Source organism: Microcaecilia unicolor, chromosome 11, assembly GCF_901765095.1.
Source record: "Microcaecilia unicolor chromosome 11, aMicUni1.1, whole genome shotgun sequence".
Classification (NCBI taxonomy): domain Eukaryota; kingdom Metazoa; phylum Chordata; class Amphibia; order Gymnophiona; family Siphonopidae; genus Microcaecilia; species Microcaecilia unicolor.
Genome location: NC_044041.1, coordinates 864670 through 890130, shown reverse-complemented (window position 1 = coordinate 890130; position 25461 = coordinate 864670). Strand labels below are relative to the sequence as shown.

Sequence of the window (25461 nt, the reverse complement as noted above, 5' to 3'; positions counted from 1 at the left end):
AGGGGGAGAGAGGGGACAGACGCCAGATGGATGAGGGGGAGAGAGGGGGACAGGGCCAGGTGGATGAGGGGGAGAGAGGGGGCAGATGCCAGATGGATGAGGGGAGAGAGGGGAAAGATGCCAGATGGATGAGGGGGAGAGAGGGGGGACAGGCGCCAGATGGATGAGGGGGAGAGAGGGGGACAGGCGCCAGATGGATGAGGGGGCGAGAGGGGACAGATGCCAGATAGAAGAGGGGAGAGAGGGGACAGATGCCAGATGGATGAGGGGAGAGAGGGGAAAGATGCCAGATGGATGAGGGGGAGAGAGGGGACAGACGCCAGATGGATGAGGGGGAGAGAGGGGACAGATGCCAGATAGAAGAGGGGAGAGAGGGGACAGATGCCAGATGGATGAGGGGAGAGAGGGGACAGACGCCAGATAGAAGAGGGGAGAGAGGGGACAGATGCCAGATGGATGAGGGGAGAGAGGGGACAGACGCCAGATGGATGAGGGGGAGAGAGGGGACAGATGCCAGATAGAAGAGGGGAGAGAGGGGACAGATGCCAGATGGATGAGGGGGAGAGAGGGGACAGACGCCAGATGGATGAGGGGGAGAGAGGGGACAGACGCCAGATAGAAGAGGGGAGAGAGGGGACAGATGCCAGATGGATGAGGGGAGAGAGGGGACAGACGCCAGATGGATGAGGGGGAGAGAGGGGACAGATGCCAGATAGAAGAGGGGAGAGAGGGGACAGATGCCAGATGGATGAGGGGAGAGAGGGGACAGATGCCAGATGGAAGAGGGGAGAGAGGGGAAAGATGCCAGATGGAAGAAGGAAAAGGGGGCAGATGCTGGATGGAACTGGGGAGAGAGAGGGTCCAGACTGTAGATGGAAGTGAGAAGAAAGATGATGGAGGGGGGAGAAAAAGAGGACAGAAGGGGAGAGAGAGGGACCAGGCTCTGGAAAGAAGTAGGGAGAGAGAAGGGTCAGATGCTGAATGGAGGGGGAAGAAAAATAGGTCAGTCATTGGATGGAAATGGGGAAGAGAGAAAGGGGGAAGATGCTGGATGAAAAGGGGGGGGGGGGAGAGAGAGAAAGGGACAGGCACTGGATGGAAAGGGGGGGAGAGAGAGGAGCAGACCCTGGATGGGAAATGTAATATGACAAATTCTCTAGATGAAGAGGTGACATTTCATGGTGATAACTTAATGAAATCTATCACATAAGATGGTTAAGATACCATAAAGAACCTTATGAACAAGAACACAGAACTTAAAAGAAATTCTTTCATTGACAGATAACCAGTGTAGATCCTTATGAAGAGGAATTGCTTCATCATAACGTGGCAGCCGTGTTTTGTCCAGTCTATAGTTTTCTTAGGATACTCCGCTGAATACCTGCATAAGTTGAATTGCAATAGTCAGATTTGGTTAAGACTAATGACTGAACTAAAGTGCGAAAGACTGATCTTGAAAAGAATAGTCTTAATCTTGTAAGTTTCCACAATGAATTAAACAGTCACAGAAGAGAGCGTAAAAAGAACATACAAGCGTAAACAGAAACAGAAAAAAAGCAACACTGGGCCTTCAGGATAGAGATAACGGTCGTCCTTTAATCTGAAAATGACCCTCTCTGTGTCCTGCCCTCACGGAAACAGGAAATACATCAGAGGAAGGCAGGACAGAGAGAGGGAAGGAAAAGGCTGAAGGCGAGCCCACTGTCACGCAGTGCTCTTTTCAGTGCCGTCGCTGCGATTTAAAATAAAAGGTTTAAACGTAGGGTGGCAGGAATTGAGAGGAGGGCTGTCGGGGAGCTGAGGGTGGGAAGGAGGGACCGAGAGCTGCCTGCAGCTGGGTTGCGCTGGCCCTGCGTTTGGGGGGGGGGGCAATGCCCCCCTCGCCCTCCCCCCCATGCAGCATATCTGAATGCCAAAAACCCATTTGATTCTTGCAAATAGCCTAAAGAGATCATCATAATGTTGAACAAAATAGGTGACAGAGGAGAACGCTGTGGTCCTCCACTACAAGAAGCCCATGATAACGAGGTAACTTGGTAAGACCTGCATTTTAAAAATCCAGAGAACCGGGGAGTCACGTGATGCGGTGAGCAGCGGAAGACGTGCTGAGAGAGAGCTGCTCAGGGGACGCCCTCCCGCCGTAAAACTACCTCCCACGAACCGCTTATAAAAGAAACTTGCCGTTGCTAAAGGGGAGAGGAAGCGAATGGACAAATTTGTGGCCAAATCCGAACGGCAAATGCCGGCGAAAACGCCGAGAAAAGGACCGGATCGCTCGCGCCTTAGCGAGGACAAAATGGCGGCTTCCTCCCCACCGGCTTCGCCGGCACTTCCGGACTTCATTCCCGAGCTAACAGACGCTGTGGTAAAAGCACTTGACTCCCGCTTTGTGCAGCTATCGGAACAAATAGCAGGGATGGCTCAAACAACAGCAGAACTGTCTCGGCGGACAGGCGAACTTGAATGCAGAGTCGCGGATGTGGAGGACACGGCACAGGAGCATGCAGAGAGTATTACCGCACTGAAAGCCCTTACAGAGTCACAGCAAGCCAAAATTGAAGATCTTGAAAATAGAGCTAGAAGGGAAAATCTGAGATTTGTAGGCTTCTCAGAAACTATAAAAGACACAAACTTACTGACATGGCTGGAAGGCTGGCTGTTGGAAAATTTCCCAGAGGTTGGGGAACAGGGCCCGATCCGCCTGGATAGAGCACATAGACTTGGACCGGTGCGGGCCTCGACAGACAGACCAAGGATTGTGATAGCGAAGTTCCACAGCTTTATTCAAAAAGTGCATATTTTGCGCTTATTTAAATCTCAAAAAGAGGATCTACAATTTGAAGGCCGGTCGATTCGGATATTCCAAGACTACTCGACAGCATTAACTTTAAAACGCAGGGCATACTCAGGAATATGTTCGCAGCTGGTAACAAAGAATATTCGTTTCTCAGTGCAATATCCAGCTACATTGAAGCTGCAGCATAATAACAAGTGGCACTCTTTTAGCTCCCCGGAAGAATTCCGAACCTGGGTGAGCACACAGGATGGAATAAGTGATATGACCTGAGAGTATAGATTGTTAGACACTAGGTAAAAGGCAAGTTTTAATGCTGTTATTTGTTTCATGTTAATGGAGGTATGTGTGTAAGCTTTGTAACCATTTTGTGAGGGGGGGTTGTCCCCGCAAAGCATAAGGAGTGACCCGTGGCCCGCTCTTGATGGGGGTGGAAGCCAGAGTTAGAGAAGGGGAAGGGGATCAAAGGGAGGGGGAAGGGGGAGGGGTGGGGATGAGGGGGAAGAGGGGGAGATTACTAGGACTGCTTGGAGTGAGAGGTATACTAAATGGAGTGGGAGCAATTAAGAAGATGGAGGAAGGAAAAAAGGTGATAGGAACACAGGGGACAACAGGTTGGGGACAGATACCCCTGGGGGAGGCTGGGCTTCCGGGGGTTGTGTATGAGAAGAGAATCAGGAGAGAACAGAGTTATCCCAACATAGATGACGGGTAAACGTCACTTGAGAATATTGTCATGGAACGTAGCAGGGATTAACTCACCAATTAAACGCTACAAAATTTTATCCCAACTAAAGGCGCATGGAGCTGATATCGCGTGTTTACAAGAGACGAAACTCTCGGATATCGAACATGCGAAATTATCTCAACAGTGGGTGGGCGAGTGTCACTACTCTTCTTCCGGGAATAGTAGAAGTGGTGTGATTGTTCTACTCAAGAAAGGCCTCCCGTGCCAGTCTAAATTAATATATAAAGATTCAGAAGGAAGGGTGGTGTTGATCCATTTAAATTTCCGGGGACAACAGTTTTATCTGTGCACAGTATATGGGCCCAATAATTATTGTCCTAATTTTTTTCAAACTTTAACTGCATTGGGAATGCAATATACAGATGCTCCCTGGGTATGGACCGGGGATTTTAATCAAGTCATGGACCCAGTTTTGGATAGGTCCTCCCCAGGGGCAATAGCTGCATTGCGAGGAGGGAAGGGTCTTCCAGCACTATGTAAATCACTGCAATTGGTAGACCCTTGGCGCCTGCTCAACCCTGAGACCCGAGATTATACGCATCAGTCAAAGGCCCACCAAACGTGGTCACGTATTGATTACATATTAATGACACACACATGGTTTTTCAGAGTGGGGAGGGCATTTATAGGACCCACAGAGATCTCTGATCATGCCATAATTGGAATAGATTTGGATCTGAATCCTGGAGGGTTGACTAACACTCATTGGCGCTTCCCATCCTATCTCTATCAGGATAGACAATTTATAGATCATGTGAAATCGCGTTGGCAGTTCTATATAGATACAAATGCTCAACCTGATACTTCACCAATAGTGTTATGGGAGGCTTCTAAGGCAGTCCTCCGGGGGGAAATAATCGCATTTATGAGTGCCCGCACTAAACGATTAGCAGCAGGTATAGTTAGACTAGAATCGGCCTATAGAGCCGCAAAGAGATTGCACCTAGCTAAGCCCAACAAGGAAAACCAAGAAAAAATGGCAGCTGCCCTGGTAGCTTTGAACATGATGATCCACGAAAAATATCAGAGACTTCTGTATGCTAAACGACTAAACTTCCAACGATTTGGGAATAAATCGGGCAGACTGTTAGCACATGTAGCTAGAGCCCAAACAACCAAAAAATTTATTCCCTATATAAATTCTCAAAAAGGGCCGCAGCTCTCTAAACCTGAAGAGATTGCAAATGCATTTAAGGAATATTTTGAGGGGTTGTATGCCCAAGGACAGGGGCAACAGGGCTCTCTGATAAAAGACTACCTGGAAGATGCAGGTATGCCGCGTTTGGGACAGATGGTGCAGGAGCAGCTCTCCCTTCCCATAAGAGCACAGGAACTTCAGACAGTTATGAAATCTATACCTTTAAGATCAGCTCCAGGCCCTGATGGGTTTTCAGGCGAATACTATAAAATTCTGAGTCTAGAGTTAATGGGACCTCTTATTTCATATTATGAAGCAGTAATAGAACGCGGACATCTTTCTCCGGGGGAGAATGAGGCCTTAATTACTTTGATCCCTAAATCGGGTAAACCCCAAGATCAAGTAGAATCTTACAGACCAATATCCTTGTTGAATGTGGATATAAAAATCCTGGCGAGAATATTGGCAGATAGATTAGCACAACACTTACCGACATTAATAGGAGACCATCAAGTAGGGTTTGTGAGGGGCAGACAGGCCACAGTAAATGTGCGCAAGGTTCTCATGTCAATAGCACGTAGCCATTCTACAAAAGAACAGCTAATTTTGTTGAGTCTTGATGCGGAAAAAGCATTCGACAAAGTACAGTGGGAATACCTGTTTAAAGTACTAACCTATATTGGTCTGGGGGGCTGGTATACGGAGGCGGTTGCAGTATTGTACTCGAACCCAACTGCACGTGTAATCACCAATGGTACTCAATCTGCAGCCTTCCAATTACAAAGAGGCACCCGGCAAGGTTGCCCGCTATCCCCGCTGCTATTTTTATTATATATAGAGCCACTTCTCCGCACAATTATTAAAGATCCAGATATTGTGGGGATTGCTATGCCCTCACTGGCAGTTAAAGTATTGGCGTTTGCTGACGACATCCTCCTGACCCTGACGAGCCCTAGGTCTTCAACAGGGTACTTGATGGCAGTCCTGGATGAGTTTAGCTTCCTTACGGGATTCTCTCTAAATTATCACAAATCAATGGCACTACCAATTCAGTCAGAAATTCGAGAGCAATGGGCAGGTGACTTCCCCTTTCAATGGGCACAAGCCAAAATTAAATATTTGGGGGTTTATATCCCTGTAAATCTTTCAGAGCTCTATAGCTTGAATATTACCCCCCTGAGACAGCAGACCAGTGAAGTTTTGCAAAGATGGCAAGCACTTCCGATCAATTTATTGGGACGCATAGCATTGTACAATATGGTCCTATTTCCAAAGTGGACCTATGTGTTCCAAATGCTTCCATTATTATTGCGGACCAATGAGGGAGGTTGGCTAAAGAGGAAGATAAATTTTTTTCTGTGGCGGGGAAAAAGAGCGAGGATTCCATTATCTAGAGTGATGTTGCCGCGCCCAAAGGGGGGACTGGGTTTGTTAGATCTAAAACTGTTTTCCATGGCTAGTAATATGAGGCATCTGTCAGATTGGTTTCGCGCTACCAGCTATTTTTCTTGCACAGAAGCAGAAGTGGCAGTTCTGGGTAAAATGCATTTTTCATATTGGCTCCATGCGCCCTCAAGGGAACTACCTCAATTAGGGCACTACAAATATATTCTTTCCCCGATGCGTGCTACGTGGAAGGGACTGGGTAAGCTCCATCACATAGATACCAAAGTCTCAGTATTATTGCCAATCAAGGGGAATTTGGCCTTTCCGGTGGGAAGTTCCTCCATTTCTTTCCAGAACTGGGCTGCAGCAGGGGTTAAGTATTTATTTCATGTGGTTACGGAACAGGGGGTTATAAAGTCATTCGATGTGTTAAGAGAAGAGTATAAGTTGGGAGCAAATGAATGGCTAGCATACAAACAACTGCAACACTATACAAATTCCTTACCCACTACCTCATTAAGTGCCGCTTCTTGGGAGAAGCTGAATGAAATGCTAGGACTGGATGCACAATTACGAGTGCCACTGCAATATTTTCATCGCAATTTGAGAGATTCATTGAAGACAAATGATTATCAGACGGTGGTACTCGCCTGGAATACAGAACTGCGCACCAACCTCAAGTCAGAGCAAATTGGGGTGTGCCTCAAGTCTTTATACAAAACCACGGAGAATGCAGCGTGGTGGGAGATGCAGTATAAATTTTTGCTCCGTCTGCACGTATCCCCCCACAGAGCATATAGAGCTACTCTTAGAGATACAGACACTTGCCCAAAATGTAATGGTACTAATGCGCACTTGGGGCATATGTTTTGGAATTGTACATTGATAAAACCTTTTTGGATTGAATTGAACACACACGTATCTCTGATATGGAATAATCAGTGGAAGCCATCACCACGACAATTGTTTGATCTCTTTGGAATACAACAACCAGCACCAGTGGGATTTAAAGCTTTTTTGAAAAGATCAGTTTTGATGGCAAAACGTGTCATTCTGCAGCTGTGGTTGGTAACAGACCGCCCCACTATATCTCACTGGCGCTCAGCAATGATTCAAGCCTGTGCGATAGAGAAAAAAGGAATAAAGGACCTGGCCTCCAAGCGAGGCATACAATTTTGTGACATTTGGTCTCCATTTTGGGACACACTTACTCCAGTAGCAAGAAGTAAAATATTGAACTCTTAGATAAGGGGGGGGAGGGGGGAAAGGGAGGGAGGGGGGAGGGAAGGGGGGGTTTAGTTAATGTAATGTTGTAAAAAAGTTAAGCAAATCAAACGCTGTACTTGTCTTCTGTTTCATTTGAGATTGATGTATACAGATATTGTTTGGCTTGCAATAAACAAGAATTTCAAAAAAAAAAAAAATCCAGAGAACCATTTCAATACGGTTCCATAGCTCCATAATAGTCAAGTATGTTTAAAAGGATGTCATGATCTACTTTATCAAATGCACTAGACATGCCAAATTGGAGAATTAAAACTTTGTTGCCTAAGCTTAATTCTTGTGTAAAATTGGCTATTAATGCGGTAAGAATGGTTTCAGTACTATACGAGGGCTGAAACCCAATTGATATTTGTGCTGAATTGAATGATGCTGAAGATATTCCATTCATTGATGAGTGATTAGCCCCTCCAAAAACTTCGACAAATAGAGGTATTGAGGTCACTGGTCTGTAGTTGGAAACAATACTAATACTAATTTGACTATTTTTCGGGATCAGAGTTAAGAATATGTTATCATTGCAAGTAGGGAATATACCCTGAGATAACATTAAAGTTAGACTTGAATGTAGGTGATCAATTAAAAACTTAGGGGCTGGTTTCAAGAGATAATTAGGACAGGAGTCCTTAAAGTCACAGATGCAATCTTTATAGCAGGAAGTGCACCTCTCCACAACTACCAGTCATAGCAGAAAAGCTCTCCATCCTGATTAACATAGGCAACTGTGACTCCTTGACCTCACCTTAATGTCACACATGTAGTTTGATAAGTAAACACACAGACACTTGATATTAGACTGGCAACAACTTGACCATAGCTGTATTCCTAACAGTGCTCATGGGACCAATATTCTTAAACTAGGGTACCCGAGCCAACTGTAATTATTCTAGTCCGCTGCCATAAGCAAGACTGATAATTTTCAGAAGTCCGGAGTTCAACACAATGTGCAACTATCATTATCTATCCAGGCTCAGGTATAGCTGCCACCAGCCCGGGGTAGTATCACTTGCCCAGGCCAAAAGCCCATTAGCTGCGTTCAGTTGTGGCCAAACTTACAATTTTGTTATAATAATAGGATCTGAAGGTGAAGAAACAATGCGACAAGGCGATGGCCGTGGCCAGAAGGATGCTAGGCTGCGTAGAGAGGGGCATAACCAGCAGAAGAAAAGGAGATGTTGATGCCCCTCTACAAGTCATTGGTGAGGCCCCACTTGGAGTACTGTGTTCAGTTTTGGAGGCTGTATCTTGCTAAAGATGTAAAAAGACTGGAAGCAGTGCAAAGAAAAGCTACGAAAATGGTATTGGATTTACGTTGCAAACCATGCAAGGAGAGACTTGCTGACCTGAACATGTATACCTTGGAGGAAAGGAGAAACAGGAGTGACATGATACGGACGTTCAAATATTTGAAAGGTATTAATCTGCAAATGAACCTTTTTTGGAGACAGGAAGGCGGTAGAACATGAATTGAGGTTGAAGGGGGGCAGACTCAGGACTAATGTCAGGAAGTATTTTTTCACGGAGAGGGTGGTGGATATGTGGAATGCCCTCCCGCAGGAGGTGGTGGAGATGAAAACGGTAATGGAATTCAAACATGCGTGGGATAAACACAAAGGAATCCTGTTTAGAAGGAATGGTTCCATGGAATCTTAGCGGAGATTGGGTGCCGACGCCGATAATAGACGCCAATAATAGACTTCTACGGTCTATGCCCTGATCGTGACTGAATAGATAGGGATGGGCTGGAGTGTAAATTTTAAGGGGCTTCGACGTTAGCTTCAGAACTTAGTACAAGAACAGTGCTGGGCAGACTTCTATGGTCTGTGCCCTGAGAAAGGCAAGGACAAATCAAACTGGGGTATACATATAAAGTATCTTGTTGGGCAGACTGGACGGACCGTACAGGTCTTTATCTGCTGTCATTTACTATGTTAGGAGTCAAGCAAGCAATGGATTTGTTTTTTTTACGAAGAAAATGATTGACTTGGTCTGATGTGATACATTGAAATGTTGACCAAATTCTATTCATAGATGAGCAAAAGGGTGATTGACATTTGTAAATTAAGTAATTGCTTTAATGAGATGGAAGGTTTTGTCAATTCTTGTTTTATTTTAGTTTGTTCAAAATAATAGGCCAATTGATTCGCCGAAGGGACAGATTCATTTATGGAGGTTACCTGTTGAGTATTCAGCAATGAATTAACTAAAGCATATACAAGCTCATTTTCAAAGCACTTAGCCTCCCAAAGTTCCATAGAAACCTATGGAACTTAGCCTCCCAAAGTGCTTTGAAAATATGCCTCACAGTGTTTTCTAGGGTTAATTGTTGTTTTGCCTATGAATTTAGAGTAATAAGTAATTTTAACTTTGGAAATCATATGTCTGTATTCTCTTAGGAGCTGTTTCCAATTTATCCAATTATTATTAGTTTTAGTTTTGGACCAAATTCTTTCATATCTTCTGCATTTTCATTTCATTTCTAAGAGATCTACATTGTACCAGGGAGATAATCTCAGATTAGGTCTGGATTTGGTTTTGATTAGTGCTATCTTGTACAGAACTATGCTACAGTTGTCATTCCATTGTTGAATAAAATTAATAGATGGAGGAGAGGAAAATAGTTGACTAAATTGCTCATTTGACCAAAAGTATATAGGGTCAATTTTCCTCTGCTTTGAAAGATGTGAAAATGTTTTCATGTTTTAAGATTAAATGTAGCTTCCATCCAATTTAATGTAAATGTGAGGCAGCTATGATCTGACTAAGGAATAAGTAACCATTGTGAATTAAACATAGAAAAATTAAATGAGTCTCCAAATTTGGTTGCTCATATATCCAATTGATGACCTCTGACGTGAGAAGGTTGGCCATGGAAGATTGAGAATTGCCACAATTGAAGAAAGTCAAAAGATTGCTTGGTATGATGATTATTAGGATTGTCAAGGTGAAGATTGACATCGCCAATCAACAAAATGTCATCATCATAGACACAAGTAGTTGCAATGAACTAATTGTTCGAAGACTTTTTACAAAAGGAGTCAATTAGTTAAAATTCCAATATCACTTCAAAAAATTCATTCTTATTTACCTATGCCTGTTGGGCATATAAATGCTCACTCTGTCATAAATAACAGTGAAATAATTTGAGACTGGATAGAAGAAGCTTAATTTGGCATAACTCTTGTTGTTGAAACTTGGCTTCAAATGATTGATGATCCAGCAACTCTAGATATTTGCCCACCGGGATACAAAATTCTTTATTTCTCCAGAACTAAGGAAAGGGGAGGAGGCATATTCATCATCTACAAGTCATTCTTTGATGTAAAAATTATACAAAAATTGCAAACTCTCCAACTAGAAATTGCAACCTTCTCTATAAAAGATTCTTCCTTATCAAAGCCAATTCAAATATTATTACTATATCAGCCCCCTGGAAGTTGGGAGCAAGTGGTAAATTAGAGCCTACATGAGTTGCACATTGAAAACGTGATGTAGATAAGTTATGCGAAAGTCTGTTAGATGAGGGGTTTATGTACTGTCTTGGATTAATTATCACTGGGATATATTAAAAAGTTTCAAAGGCTGTCGCGTTCTCGAGGACCTTGGCATACTGTCAGGCTTCTTCCCCGGGAGCACTGGGTTCGTGAGTCCTTGGGCCACTACCGTGCAGCGGCAGTGGCAGGCAAGATCACCTTCAAAGTAGAGACGAGACAAGACTGGACCGGAACCCCGGACTGGAGTTCTACACAGGAATACATGGAACTGGAACGCACCGGACGGGTGCGCACTGGAGTGGAGCCCGCTGGACTGGAGCACACTGGAGTGGCCCCACTGGACTGGAACATACAGGAGTGAAACCAGCTGGACTGGAACACACTGGAGCGGAACCCACGGGACCGGAACCCGCTGGACAGGAACACACTGGACCTAGGCTTCACCTACGCTTAGCCACCTTTCCCCGAGGGTTGAGCCCTCAGGTTCAGGCAGCCGGCAGGACTTACAGGAAAAACCGGAACTGGAACTTGCAAGCAGGAACAGCAGGAATGAGGATCCAGGAGTGCCCCCAGGCACCTAGGCGAAAGCAAGGCAGACAGGCAGGGACTGTCCAGGTTCCGGCAGTAGGCAGGTTCAAAGCAATGGTCAAGTCAAGGAACAAGGCTGAGGCTGGAGCTTCAGTATCAAGGAGTGCTGGCAACAGACTGAACAAGAGCTGAAGCTCCAGAAGCAAAAGAAAACACACACGGGAAAACCAGCAGGCTAAACACAAGAAGACTAGGAAACTGTACACAAGCTAACAAACAAAGCTGTGCCCAAGCTAACAAGTCAAACACCAGAAACATACACAGAGCAATCTCCGGAGAACTAGTAAAGCTGTACACAAGCTAACAAACAAAGCTGTGCCCAAGCTAACAAGTCAAACACCAGAAACATACACAGAGCAAACAATGTAGCAGTGCACAGAGCACTCTACATATCAGGGCCCTTAGACGAAATGCAAAGGCCCAGAATGCCAGCACAGCACTTCCTTATGAAGGCTCTCACTGATGAGGTCACCAGCAGCAGGACAGAAGCAGGAAGTACCTTGACCCCAAAGAGAGACTTGGCACACATAGGAAGTGAGCCCACAGGAAAGACAAGCAGGAGCCATCTTGGAAGCTGGCACAGAGCCGGTGGCAGCCATCTTAGATGCTGGCTCCCTAGAGAGGCATAGCACACACAGGTGAGGTCTAGTGAAGTAATCAGCACACAGAGCCAGAGACAAGACTAACACAAAGACAGACAGAAGCCAGCAGAGCTGCTGGTCCCCAGAAATGAGGTAAGTCTGAGGGTGGTCACGGCCACAGACGTGACAAAGGCTAAGGTAAAGTGTGATAGAACACAAGACAGTATAAGTAAGTGTGTTAACCAATGTTGTACAATTCTATGGCTTGGAGGAATAGCCTAGTGGTTATTGCAGCTGACTTTGATCCTGGGGAAATGGGTTCAATTCCCACTGCAGCTCGTTGTAACTCTGGACAAGTCACTTAACCCTCCATTGCCCCTGGTACAAATAAGAACCTGTATATACTTGTAAACTGCGTTGAATGTAGTTGCAAAAACAATATATCAAGTCCCATTCCCTTTCTCTATGTAAATCCATTGCCACTGAGTGTGAATAAGAATGCAGCAGCAAAGGCCTGAAAAACTTACTTGGAGATAGTCACTTTCTGATGTTAGGGAGAAAAAAAATTAAGACAGAATACAATCAACTAAATATCTTTTATTGAAAGCATGCAAGCACCACCAAAACACTGCACGAAGGTGTTCCTTTGGCATGCCTCTTCAGTGTGACATCCACAATTAGGGGTCCAGGGAGCAGAAATGAGGCCTGACTGTTTTACTTGGTAGCATCTAGTGACTAGATAGCCCTTAATCCATTGAAGCACATTGCCGCATATTCCAAAATAATCCAGTAGATTAAGTAGAATGTCATGGTCCACTATGTCAAAAGCACTGGACGTTTTGCACTGTAAGACAATAATCATTGCAATAAGTGTTGTTATGACTGTCTCGGTACTGTAAGAGGGTCTGAAACCTGATTGACAGGCATGTAGTATCGAGAAAGAGTTGAGATAGTCCATGAGTTGTTGAGTGACCAGGTCTTCCATTACTTTGAGCAATAATGGAATACAGGCTATAGGCCCTATAGGTTGAAACTTCATTCATGCTGGATTGTGGATTTTGGGGGATAGGAGTTAGGATTATTTTTCCGTTTTTTGAAGGAAAATTCCCATGAGATAACATATGTGCTATGCTAGATTGTAGATGTATCAATAGTTCTGGCCCTGATTTTAGGAGGTAGCTGGGACATGAATCAAGTATACATTGAGATGATGCATATTTAAATTAATAGTGTTTAACTGAGTCCAATGTCAGTTTAGAGAAGTACATAAGTACATAAGTACATAAGTAGTGCCATACTGGGAAAGACCAAAGGTCCATCTAGCCCAGCATCCTGTCACCGACAGTGGCCAATCCAGGTCAAGGGCACCTGGCACGCTCCCCAAACGTAAAAACATTCCAGACAAGTTATACCTAAAAATGAGGAATTTTTCCAGTCCATTTAATAGCGGTCTATGGACTTGTCCTTTAGGAATCTATCTAACCCCTTTTTAAACTCCGTCAAGCTAACCGCCCGTACCACGTTCTCCGGCAATGAATTCCAGAGTCTAATTACACGTTGGGTGAAGAAAAATTTTCTCCGATTCGTTTTAAATTTACCACACTGTAGCTTCAACTCATGCCCTCTAGTCCTAGTATTTTTGGATAGCGTGAACAGTCGCTTCACATCCACCCGATCCATTCCACTCATTATTTTATGCACTTCTATCATATCTCCCCTCAGCCGTCTCTTCTCCAAGCTGAAAAGCCCTAGCCTTCTCAGCCTCTCTTCATAGGAAAGTCGTCCCATCCCCACTATCATTTTCGTCGCCCTTCGCTGTACCTTTTCCAATTCTACTATATCTTTTTTGAGATACGGAGACCAGTACTGAACACAATACTCCAGGTGCGGTCGCACCATGGAGCGATACAACGGCATTATAACATCCGCACACCTGGACTCCATACCCTTCTTAATAACACCCAACATTCTATTCGCTTTCCTAGCCGCAGCAGCACACTGAGCAGAAGGTTTCAGCGTATCATCGACGACGACACCCAGATCCCTTTCTTGATCCGTAACTCCTAACGCGGAACCATGTTCTGTCAGCTGGAAGACAGTTAGATGATATGCTAGAGATACTGACAAGATTTGTAATTGGGATTTTGGAACCTTTTAGATCATTTCTAATTTTGATGGTTTTCTTTGCGAAGTAATTTTCAAGTTGGGCTGTACATTGGTCTGATTCACTGCCAATGGTTAGAGGTTGTGTGTTTAGCAGGTTATTAACTAGGGTATAAAGTGTCCTTGTGTTTTGAGAAAACTGGCCAATGTATTTGGCATAGTAAGACCTTTTTGCTTCTTTAATTCTATTTTTCTAATCTCTTAAGGATTTTCTCCTATTTTCCCAACTTGTATTGGTTTTCATTGACAAACACTGATGAGTTTAGGTAATAAATCATTACTTATGTATTATACATATTTTAACTTGAAACAGTATAACTTATATATAAAACTGCCTTTCATAAACGCCATTAGGGTAATATACCAAAACAATACCGTAATTCAGTAGCCAACAAATATAAAAATAAACCAACAAATCAACATAAATATAATATATAGACCCTTATTTTAGAAGCAACCCCATGTGCAAATGGAGAGGCCAGGATACTTAAATACCAGGTCCAGCATCTCTCTCTCTCTCCCCCCTCTTACCTCCCCCAGACAGTGTCTCCCCCTCCTTCCCCTTCCCTCCTTCTAGTCCAGCATCTCACCCTCTCTCTCCTCTTCCCTCTCCCGAGTCCATCCTTCTCCCTCTCTGTCTCCTCTTACCTGCCCCAGGTCCAACATCATCTCCACTCTTACCTCCCCCAGACAGTGTCTCCCCCTCCTTCCCCTTCCCTCCTTCTAGTCCAGCATCTCACCCTCTATCTCCTCTTCCCTCTCCCGAGTCCATCCTTCTCCCTCTCTGTCTCCTCTTACCTGCCCCAGGTCCAACATCATCTCCACTCTTACCTCCCCAGACAGTGTCTCCCCCTCCTTCCCCTTCCCTCCTTCTAGTCCAGCATCTCACCCTCTATCTCCTCTTCCCTCTCCCGAGTCCATCCTTCTCCCTCTCTGTCTCCTCTTACCTGCCCCAGGTCCAACATCATCTCCACTCTTACCTCCCCCAGACAGTGTCTCCCCCTCCTTCCCCTTCCCTCCTTCTAGTCCAGCATCTCACCCTCTCTCTCCTCTTCCCTCTCCCGAGTCCATCCTTCTCCCTCTCTGTCTCCTCTTACCTGCCCCAGGTCCAACATCATCTCCACTCTTACCTCCCCCAGGGCTCCTTCTCTAAAACTTACCTACCTGCCATGGCAGCAACAGCAAAAGAAAAACCAGCAATGCATACTGTGGAGACTTCATACTCCCATGCTGCTGAACGCTTTGTCACATCCCCGTTCCTCTGACACACACTTCCTGTCGCCGTTGGGATATGACAGATCGTTCAATAGAGCCAGGTGTGGAGGCCCCATGGAACATGTTATGGTTCCTTCTTTTACAGTGAACCATGAAGCAGCAGCACTGGCAGGGAAGGAGGTTTGAGGGAAGATATTGGACCGTGGGAGGTGGGGGACTAGGAAACAGATGTTGTGGCAGTGGCAGGCAGCAACTGCAGGGCAAGGATTAGTGTGTTTGGAGTGCATGAAACAACAATGCACCTTGCAAAACAATCTTCTCAAGAACGCAAAGAGACAATTGTATGGGGTTGAAGCGTACACTGTGGTGCATACTGGTTTACTTCCAAATTGCTGCATTATTGTTGTGTTGTTTTCAAGACCGCCAAACATTTTTCATTGTTACTGTCTGTTGCCATTCAGCAGGACTCTTTTTCCTCAGACTCCTGAAGTAGGCATGACAGTGCCGAAACACAGTGCCGTGTCGAGTCATTAGAGTCTGTCAAACTAAAATTTGACAATAAAGTTTGGTTGCTTATCCTATCGTCTGTCATTTCCCGCTGTTTGGTGTTTTAGTTATATGATACCATCATGTGTGCTCTGCAATCTAGCAGTGGAGTCTTACCTACAACTTTTGGCAGCTTCTGGCGATGTAGTGGGATACAAGGCAGCTTCATGGTGATTCTGCTGAAGCAGCCACACAGGCGTCTCTGGGCTTTGGTGGCTGTAGCTTGCTCTTGGTCTGTGCTGTAAAAAGAGAAGTTTTATTAACCCAGCGACTCTCAGGGTATGCATGAGAAAGCAAAAAGACAAACTGTGCCAGCAGCTCATCCTCTCTGTAGGATACTTCAGAAAACTTTGGGTGATGATGGGAGAGTGGGGGCAGCTTTGTACATCTGGACTCTGTCTTCCTGGTGATGGTTGAGTATTGAAATGCCCATCAGTAAAGGCCAATTTAAGAGCATAAAAAGCACACAAGCATGAGGTAATTTTCAAGTGCACATGCACTTTGCCTTTCATCAGGGCCTAGGGCCAAAGTACCCAGAGAGATCTGCAGCTGCTTTTCGGGAGATATCTTTTCCCCTGAAAAACAATGCCCACACTTTTGAATATGTGCCTCCTCTCGCAGGACTCTGTCCCTGTGCCCATCTGACCGAGACATGTTGTTGACCCCTGTGCACAATTTTGTCAGGTGAAATGGAGCAATTTGCAGAGAGCCTACAGTATTTACCTTGGTAAAAGGCCTTTGAAAATTATTAGAAGATAGTTAGAGTTCTACTGACTGAAACCACCAAGAGACATGCACTAATGTTGCAATATTCAGAACTGCAGCAATGAATTCTGAAGAGTCGGACACTGGTGGAAGAGAGTGGTCATCTGAGTTACAGCACTGGAAATATCAACTATTACAATAAAGCAGAAAGCAGAGCTCCGACCGACACATGCCACTGATATCACTCAACATGTCCCCTTAGATCTTTCATCATTCTTCCTCACGTTCTGCATTTTGAAATATAATATTATATATATATATATATATATATATATATATATATATATATATATATATATATATATATAATATCATGGGATCATCTCAAAAAGATTTAGTGGAATTAGAGAAGGTAGAGAAATGAAAATGATAAAGGGGATGGGACGACTTCCCTATGAGGAAAGGATAAAGCAGCTAGGACTCGTCAGCTTGGAGAAAAGACGGCTGAGGGGAGATATGTAGAAGTCTATAAAATAATGAGTGGAGTGGAATGGGTAGACATGAATCGCTTGTTTACTCTTTCCAAAAATACTAGGACTAGGGGGCATGCAATGAAGCTTCAAAGCAGTATATTTAAAATGAATTGGAGAAACTTTTTCTTCACTCAACGTGTAATTAAACTCTGGAATTCGTTGCAAGAGAATGTGATAAAAGCATGCTGGGCATCTGGGCATTGCCTCTGGGCCCTGCGGGCACGGCCCGGTTGCCCGAATGGTAAGTCCACCCCTGCGTAAATATGCCTGTACAAAATAGCGCCTTCCTGCCCTGCTAACCTAAGCATCCTGTTATAAAAATTACCCTCATAGGGGGCAATTTCACAGCTGGACACCCAGGTAAAAGTGTCACACAGGTACATATCTGCCATCATAAAACAAGCTGCCATGAAAAGCACCATGAGGCTTATTTTCAAAGCACTTAGCCTCCCAAAGTTCCATAGAAACCTATGGAACTTAGCCTCCCAAAGTGCTTTGAAAATATGCCTCCATGTCTCTCACACACATTTGCACCTGTTCCAAAGGTCTATAGGTACAACACACACAACCGTATACAGTACAGGTATACACTACGACTCTGCCCCAGCCCCTCCCCACAAATACTTACATGAAGATAAATTAGGCACAATCTTTGATGCACCTACATTTTACCTGCTTCTAAAATTACCCCCTAAATGCAATTATGAAAATAACCACTAAGTGGCAGCATAGCATAAAAGTACTCTGTATTCAGGACAGCGACCCTTTTCCTGATTAGAGAAATAGTTGTAACTTTACATGAAGAGCAAATCCTAATATTTCAGCATGAGCAGATCACTGGACTTAGACACTTTCTAACAACAGTACTAAAGAAAATAATTTTGTTATTGACTTCTAAAGATAATTCACTTGGCAGCTAAAGCCATCAGGTGCAGTTAAGATACTGGATTTATTTATTTTTATTACATTTGTACCCCGCGCTTTCCCACCCATGGCAGGCTCAATGCGGCTTACATGGGGCAATGGAGGGTTAAGTGACTTGCCCAGAGTCACAAGGAGCTGCCTGTGCCTGAAGTGGGAATCGAACTCAGTTCCTCAGTTCCCAAAGTCCACCACCCTAACCACTAGGCCACTCCTCCACCTTTGCTACTATTTGAGATTCTACATGGAATGTTCCACTAGCAACATTCCATGTAGAAGTCGGCCCTTGCAGATCACCAAAGTGGCCGCGCAGGCTTCTGCTTATGTGAGTCTGACGTCAGACTCACAGAAACAGAAGCCTGCGCAGCCTTCTACATGGAATGTTGCTAGTGGAATAGCAACGTTCCATGTAGAATCTCCAATAGTATCTATTTTATTTTTGTTACATTTGTACCCTGCGCTTTCCCACTCATGGCAGGCTCAATGCGGCTTACATGGGGCAATGGAGGGTTAAGTGATTTGCCCAGAGTCACAAGGAGCTGCCTGTGCCTGAAGTGGGAATCAAACTCAGTTCCTCAGTTCCCCAGGACCAAAGTCCACCACCCTAACCACTAGGCCACTCCTCCACTGTTGCTACTATTTGAGATTCTATATGGAATGTTGCTATTCCACTAGCAACATTCCATGTAGAAGTCGGCCCTTGCAGATCACCAATGTGGCCGCGCAGGCTTCTGCGAGTCTGACATCCTGCACGTCCTGCGCAGTCTTCTACATTCCATGTTGAATCTCCAATAGTAGCAACATTCCATGTAGAAGTCGGCCCTTGCAGATCACCAATGTGGCCGCCCAGGCTTCTGCTTCTGTGAGTCTGACGTCCTGCACGTACGCGCATACTCACAGAAACAGAAGCCTGCGCAGCCTTCTACATGGAATGTTGCTAGTGGAATAGCAACATTCCATGTAGAATCTCCAATAGTAGCAACATTCCGTGTAGAATATCCAATAGTAGCAACATTCCGTGTAGAATCTCCAATAGTATCTATTTTATTTTTGTTACATTTGTACCCTGCGCTTTCCCACTCATGGCAGGCTCAATGCGGCTTACATGGGGCAATGGAGGGTTAAGTGACTTGCCCAGAGTCACAAGGAGCTGCCTGTGCCTGAAGTGGGAATCAAACTCAGTTCCTCAGTTCCCCAGGACCAAAGTCCACCACCCTAACCACTAGGCCACTCCTCCACTGTTGCTACTATTTGAGATTCTACATGGAATGTTGCTATTCCACTAGCAACATTCCATGTAGAAGTCGGCCCTTGCAGATCACCAATGTGGCTGCGCAGGCTTCTGCGAGTCTGACATCCTGCACGTCCTGCGCAGTCTTCTACATTCCATGTTGAATCTCCAATAGTAGCAACATTCCATGTAGAAGTCGGCCCTTGCAGATCACCAATGTGGCCGCCCAGGCTTCTGCTTCTGTGAGTCTGACGTCCTGCACGTACGCGCAAACTCACAGAAACAGAAGCCTGCGCAGCCTTCTACATGGAATGTTGCTAGTGGAATAGCAACATTCCATGTAGAATCTCCAATAGTAGCAACATTCCGTGTAGAATATCCAATAGTAGCAACATTCCGTGTAGAATCTCCAATAGTATCTATTTTATTTTTGTTACATTTGTACCCTGCGCTTTCCCACTCATGGCAGGCTCAATGTGGCTTACATGGGGCAATGGAAGGTTAAGTGACTTGCCCAGAGTCCCACTAGCAACATTCCATGTAGAAGTCGGTCCTTGCAGGTCACCAATGTGGCCGCGCAGGCTTCTGCGAGTCTGACGTCCTGCACATATGTGCAGGACGTCAGACTCACAGAAACAGAAGCCTGTAGCAACATTCCATGTAGAATCTCCAATAGTATCTATTTTATTTTTGTTACATTTGTACCCTGCGCTTTCCCACTCATGGCAGGCTCAATGCGGCTTACATGGGGCAATGGAGGGTTAAGTGATTTGCCCAGAGTCACAAGGAGCTGCCTGTGCCTGAAGTGGGAATCAAACTCAGTTCCTCAGTTCCCCAGGACCAAAGTCCACCACCCTAACCACTAGGCCACTCCTCCACTGTTGCTACTATTTGAGATTCTATATGGAATGTTGCTATTCCACTAGCAACATTCCATGTAGAAGTCGGCCCTTGCAGATCACCAATGTGGCCGCGCAGGCTTCTGCGAGTCTGACGTCCTGCACGTCCTGCGCAGTCTTCTACATTCCATGTTGAATCTCCAATAGTAGCAACATTCCATGTAGAAGTCGGCCCTTGCAGATCACCAATGTGGCCGCCAAGGCTTCTGCTTCTGTGAGTCTGACGTCCTGCACGTACGCGCATACTCATTGAAACAGAAGCCTGCGCAGCCTTCTACATGGAATGTTGCTAGTGGAATAGCAACATTCCATGTAGAATCTCCAATAGTAGCAACATTCCGTGTAGAATATCCAATAGTAGCAACATTCCGTGTAGAATCTCCAATAGTATCTATTTTATTTTTGTTACATTTGTACCCTGCGCTTTCCCACTCATGGCAGGCTCAATGCGGCTTACATGGGGCAATGGAGGGTTAAGTGACTTGCCCAGAGTCACAAGGAGCTGCCTGTGCCTGAAGTGGGAATCAAACTCAGTTCCTCAGTTCCCCAGGACCAAAGTCCACCACCCTAACCACTAGGCCACTCCTCCACTGTTGCTACTATTTGAGATTCTACATGGAATGTTGCTATTCCACTAGCAACATTCCATGTAGAAGTCGGCCCTTGCAGATCACCAATGTGGCTGCGCAGGCTTCTGCGAGTCTGACATCCTGCACGTCCTGCGCAGTCTTCTACATTCCATGTTGAATCTCCAATAGTAGCAACATTCCATGTAGAAGTCGGCCCTTGCAGATCACCAATGTGGCCGCCCAGGCTTCTGCTTATGTGAGTCTGACGTCCTGCACGTACGCGCATACTCACAGAAACAGAAGCCTGCGCAGCCTTCTACATGGAATGTTGCTAGTGGAATAGCAACATTCCATGTAGAATCTCCAATAGTAGCAACATTCCGTGTAGAATATCCAATAGTAGCAACATTCCGTGTAGAATCTCCAATAGTATCTATTTTATTTTTGTTACATTTGTACCCTGCGCTTTCCCACTCATGGCAGGCTCAATGTGGCTTACATGGGGCAATGGAAGGTTAAGTGACTTGCCCAGAGTCCCACTAGCAACATTCCATGTAGAAGTCGGTCCTTGCAGGTCACCAATGTGGCCGCGCAGGCTTCTGCGAGTCTGACGTCCTGCACATATGTGCAGGACGTCAGACTCACAGAAACAGAAGCCTGTAGCAACATTCCATGTAGAATCTCCAATAGTATCTATTTTATTTTTGTTACATTTGTACCCTGCGCTTTCCCACTCATGGCAGGCTCAATGCGGCTTACATGGGGCAATGGAGGGTTAAGTGATTTGCCCAGAGTCACAAGGAGCTGCCTGTGCCTGAAGTGGGAATCAAACTCAGTTCCTCAGTTCCCCAGGACCAAAGTCCACCACCCTAACCACTAGGCCACTCCTCCACTGTTGCTACTATTTGAGATTCTATATGGAATGTTGCTATTCCACTAGCAACATTCCATGTAGAAGTCGGCCCTTGCAGATCACCAATGTGGCCGCGCAGGCTTCTGCTTCTGTGAGTCTGACGTCCTGCACGTACGTGCAGGACGTCAGACTCACAGAAACAGAAGCCTGAGCAGCCTTCTACATGGAATGTTGCTAGTGGAATAGCAACATTCCATGTAGAGTCCCCAATAGTAGCAACATTCCATCTAGAATCTCCAATAGTAGCAACGTTCCATGTAGAATCTCCAATAGTATCTATTTTATTTTTGTTACATTTGTACCCTGCGCTTTCCCACTCATGGCAGGCTCAATGCGGCTTACATGGGGCAATGGAGGGTTAAGTGACTTGCCCAGAGTCACAAGGAGCTGCCTGTGCCTGAAGTGGGAATCGAACTCAGTTCCTCAGTTCCCCAGGACCAAAGTCCACCACCCTAACCACTAGGCCACTTATTTCATTCCTAAAGCAATACCAGCGTTAATGACAGGCCCATTTTAAATAGTTCATTGAGATTGCAATTGAGAACTTCAGGTCAGGACACCCTCGGTCCCTCCTGTATTTTACAGAAGGCTCTGCTGGATATGGAGGGCCCGATATTCATAGACCCCAGGAAACTCCCACAGTCAGCGTTGTTTACGATGACTGGCACTAAATATCCGGTTTATTTTTGGCCAATTCAAACTTAACCAGCCAAGACAATATTCAGCTCTGGCCGGTTAAGTTTGAACCGGCCAAATTTAGGCCTGGTATTCACGCAGCTAAATATGACCGTCAAACATGCGCTGAAAATCGGCGGATAGTCGGTCATATTGCGTGATATATCTGGTTAACCACTAACCGTGAATTTTCAGCGGGTCATGGCCATGTCCCACTGATAATTCGCAGATAGTCGGTTATGGGGCATTTAACCAGCCAGGTGCTGATCTTAGCTAGTCAAACACTTTTGAATACCGGTGGGGGGGGGGGGGGGGGGGGGGGGCATTCTTTTGTAAAATATATAAAGATGTGCACGTACAGAAGGATTAACCATTTTGCACTTGCACAGGAAGTGTGGTATCAACTCGCAGCTTCCATGCAGAAGTGTCACACTGAAGCTCAGACTCTTTTCCAATCCAAATTCACTGTTACGAGCATGTGGCTGAGGGAGAAATGATGGCAGAACAATTGACTGATTAATTGCAAATCTGATTCCACCTTAGGAAGGATCATCGACAGCTACCTGCAGTCATTTACTGTATTACTGTATAATCACCTTATTGTTGAAATTTTGTATAAGATGTATCGATCAGAAAGGTCTGAAGTTCACCAGCTCTGCATGTCAAAGTGGTCACCACTTATGCAGAGGAGGAACAGTGGATTGAAAACCAGGGAGGCCAGGGTTCAAATTCCACTGCTGCTTATTGTGATCTTGGGCAAGTCACTTAACCCTTCATTGCCTCTGGTACAAAGTCAAGGACAGAAAAAAAAAACATAGGCAGCTCATACATGAGGCTTGGAGAGGTTAAACTTCACCAGCCCTGAATGCTGCAGCTTCCCAGAAGCAGGACAAAAGCCACAGAAAGGGTGGAGGTGCACTTGGTCCCTGCGCAAGACAATCGCAGCAGAGAAGGAGTAGGGAGAATTGGCTCCTCCCAAACAACGGAGGAGACATATAGGTGGATTAGAGTCTTTATTATAAAACTTCAAAAACGACTCGACACAGCGGCCATGTTTCGCCAGCTAAGCACCTGCTTCAGGAGTCTTATGATGTAATGATGATTGTAATGCTGATACAGAAATAAAGTTTCTTATTAAACTTTATACACAAGTGGGCTATCAACGTAACCCAGAATCAAAGAAGCCTTCATGGACTGCCAAAGCGGGCTTGGTGAAGTATCACCATTTCCAGTTTCCTGTCTTTAGCTTCCAAAGTCATTACAGCACATTGCTCTGGGGAAAGCCAAGAAATCACTAGTAACTACATAGAGAAAGGAGCCAGGAAACAAGGACAAGACAGAGTCACCATTTATCTTGGACAAGAAGAGGAGAGTTCATAGGACACCCCCAGAAGCTGAGACATGGAGGGCCCCACTGCCTGCCTCTGCGTCCAGTCCCTCAAAGCTACAAGGTATTCTGCCTGGTTTCAGCAGAAGACTGAATCCCAGGAGTCCTCTAACCCAGCGCAGAGACTGAGGAAAAGGTGAATTGAATGTGCCTTTTATTATTTCATATCTTGATAAACTTTCTATATGTTCCGCTATTTAATTACAATTTATTTAAACTTGATATACTACTGCCCTCTCTAAAAAAGGTCTAAGTAGTTTAAATGACAAAAAGACCTCCATTATAGGAAAGCAAAGCAGACATCCAAGAACATATTCACATAACTTTAAACACATATTCACAGGCATTAAGTAAACTGTGAAGCAGGTAAAATGAGCAAAGAACTGTGGGAACAGGGTCTTTTACACCGGAGCAGGCTCTAAGCAACCTACATTTACAAGCGAGATATTCGCTTCCGGAGAGCAAATAGGTTTTGCTTGTTCCTATTTGTTCCTAACAGATAAGTTGCAAGAAGATGCTTTCCTTTCCTTTAAGGAACAGGTCTTCAAACACAACAGATTAAACAGCTCTGCAGCAGCATCAGTGCTGAGGGATATAAGACACATACTTACTCCATCATTCCCTCTTTTTTGCGACAGATGCAACAGCAGCAGAAGAGGCAGAATAAAAGAATCAGTAGCATCGTTACCAGGACCCCAGCACCTATGACCCCCATGCGCTGGTTCACTTCTGTAAACAGACAAGATAAGCCCTTAAATATGAACAGCAGAAGCCTGAACACACAGCGAAGTGGCTGAAGTGTTTGAAATCACATCAACATGTTTCATGCTGGAAATCTGCAGGAATGACCAAATCGATGTTAGCTGAAACTTTACCACATGACAACTTTTTAGAAAATCAAATGAATATTTGGGACAAATGTTTAGCATAAACAGCCTGATTTGCAGGGTCCTTTATTCTAAGCTTATTTTCTAACACCACCATGTGCCTTCATAAAATAGGACCCTGGATCCCACCACTGTAGGGTACAATGTAGGGTACAATGCTCCTGACACACCCCAGGCCCCTCCCACGTTAACACATTTGACACATCCCAATGCCCTTCCCACGTTAACGTCACTTTTATGCCCATGCCCCTCCTGCATTAATACCCTGACACACCCATGCCCCTCCCACGTTAATGCCTTTGACACATCCCCATGTCCCTCCCGCGTCAACACTCCTGACACACCCCATGCCCCTCCCACATTAACACTCCTGATACACCCCCATGTCCCCCCATGTCAACACTCCTGACACCCCAATGCCCTTCCCACATTAACACTCCTGATACACCCCCATGTCCCTCCCATGTCAACACTCCTGACACTCCCAATGCCCTTCCCACATTAACACTCCTGATACATCCCCATGTCCCCCCATGTCAACACTCCTGACAAACCCCATGTCCCTCCCGCATTAACACTCATGATACACCCCCATGTCCCTCCCATGTCAACACTCCTGACACTCCCAATGCCCTTCCCATGTTAATGCCTCTGACACACCCCATGCCCCTCCCATGTTAATGCCCCTGACACCCCATGCTTTCCCACAATAATGCTACAGACATGGCTATGCCCCTCCCATATTAATGCTGCTGATGCCCCCATGTCCCTCCCACATTAATGACCCAGACATGCCCCTCCCATATT

General features: G+C 45.2%; 1 protein-coding gene across 1 annotated transcript in view; it reads right to left on the bottom strand.

The window, feature by feature from the left end:
* SCARF2 (scavenger receptor class F member 2) overlaps nucleotides 1-25461 on the bottom strand; it is a 168268-nt gene that overhangs the window by 16599 nt on the left and 126208 nt on the right. The window contains exons 8-9 of the mRNA XM_030218832.1: nucleotides 24379-24496; nucleotides 16052-16173 (exon numbers count right to left, since the gene is read on the bottom strand). Of these exons, the coding sequence (XP_030074692.1) occupies nucleotides 16052-16173; nucleotides 24379-24496 (240 nt within the window). The remainder of the gene's footprint in view (nucleotides 1-16051; nucleotides 16174-24378; nucleotides 24497-25461) is intronic.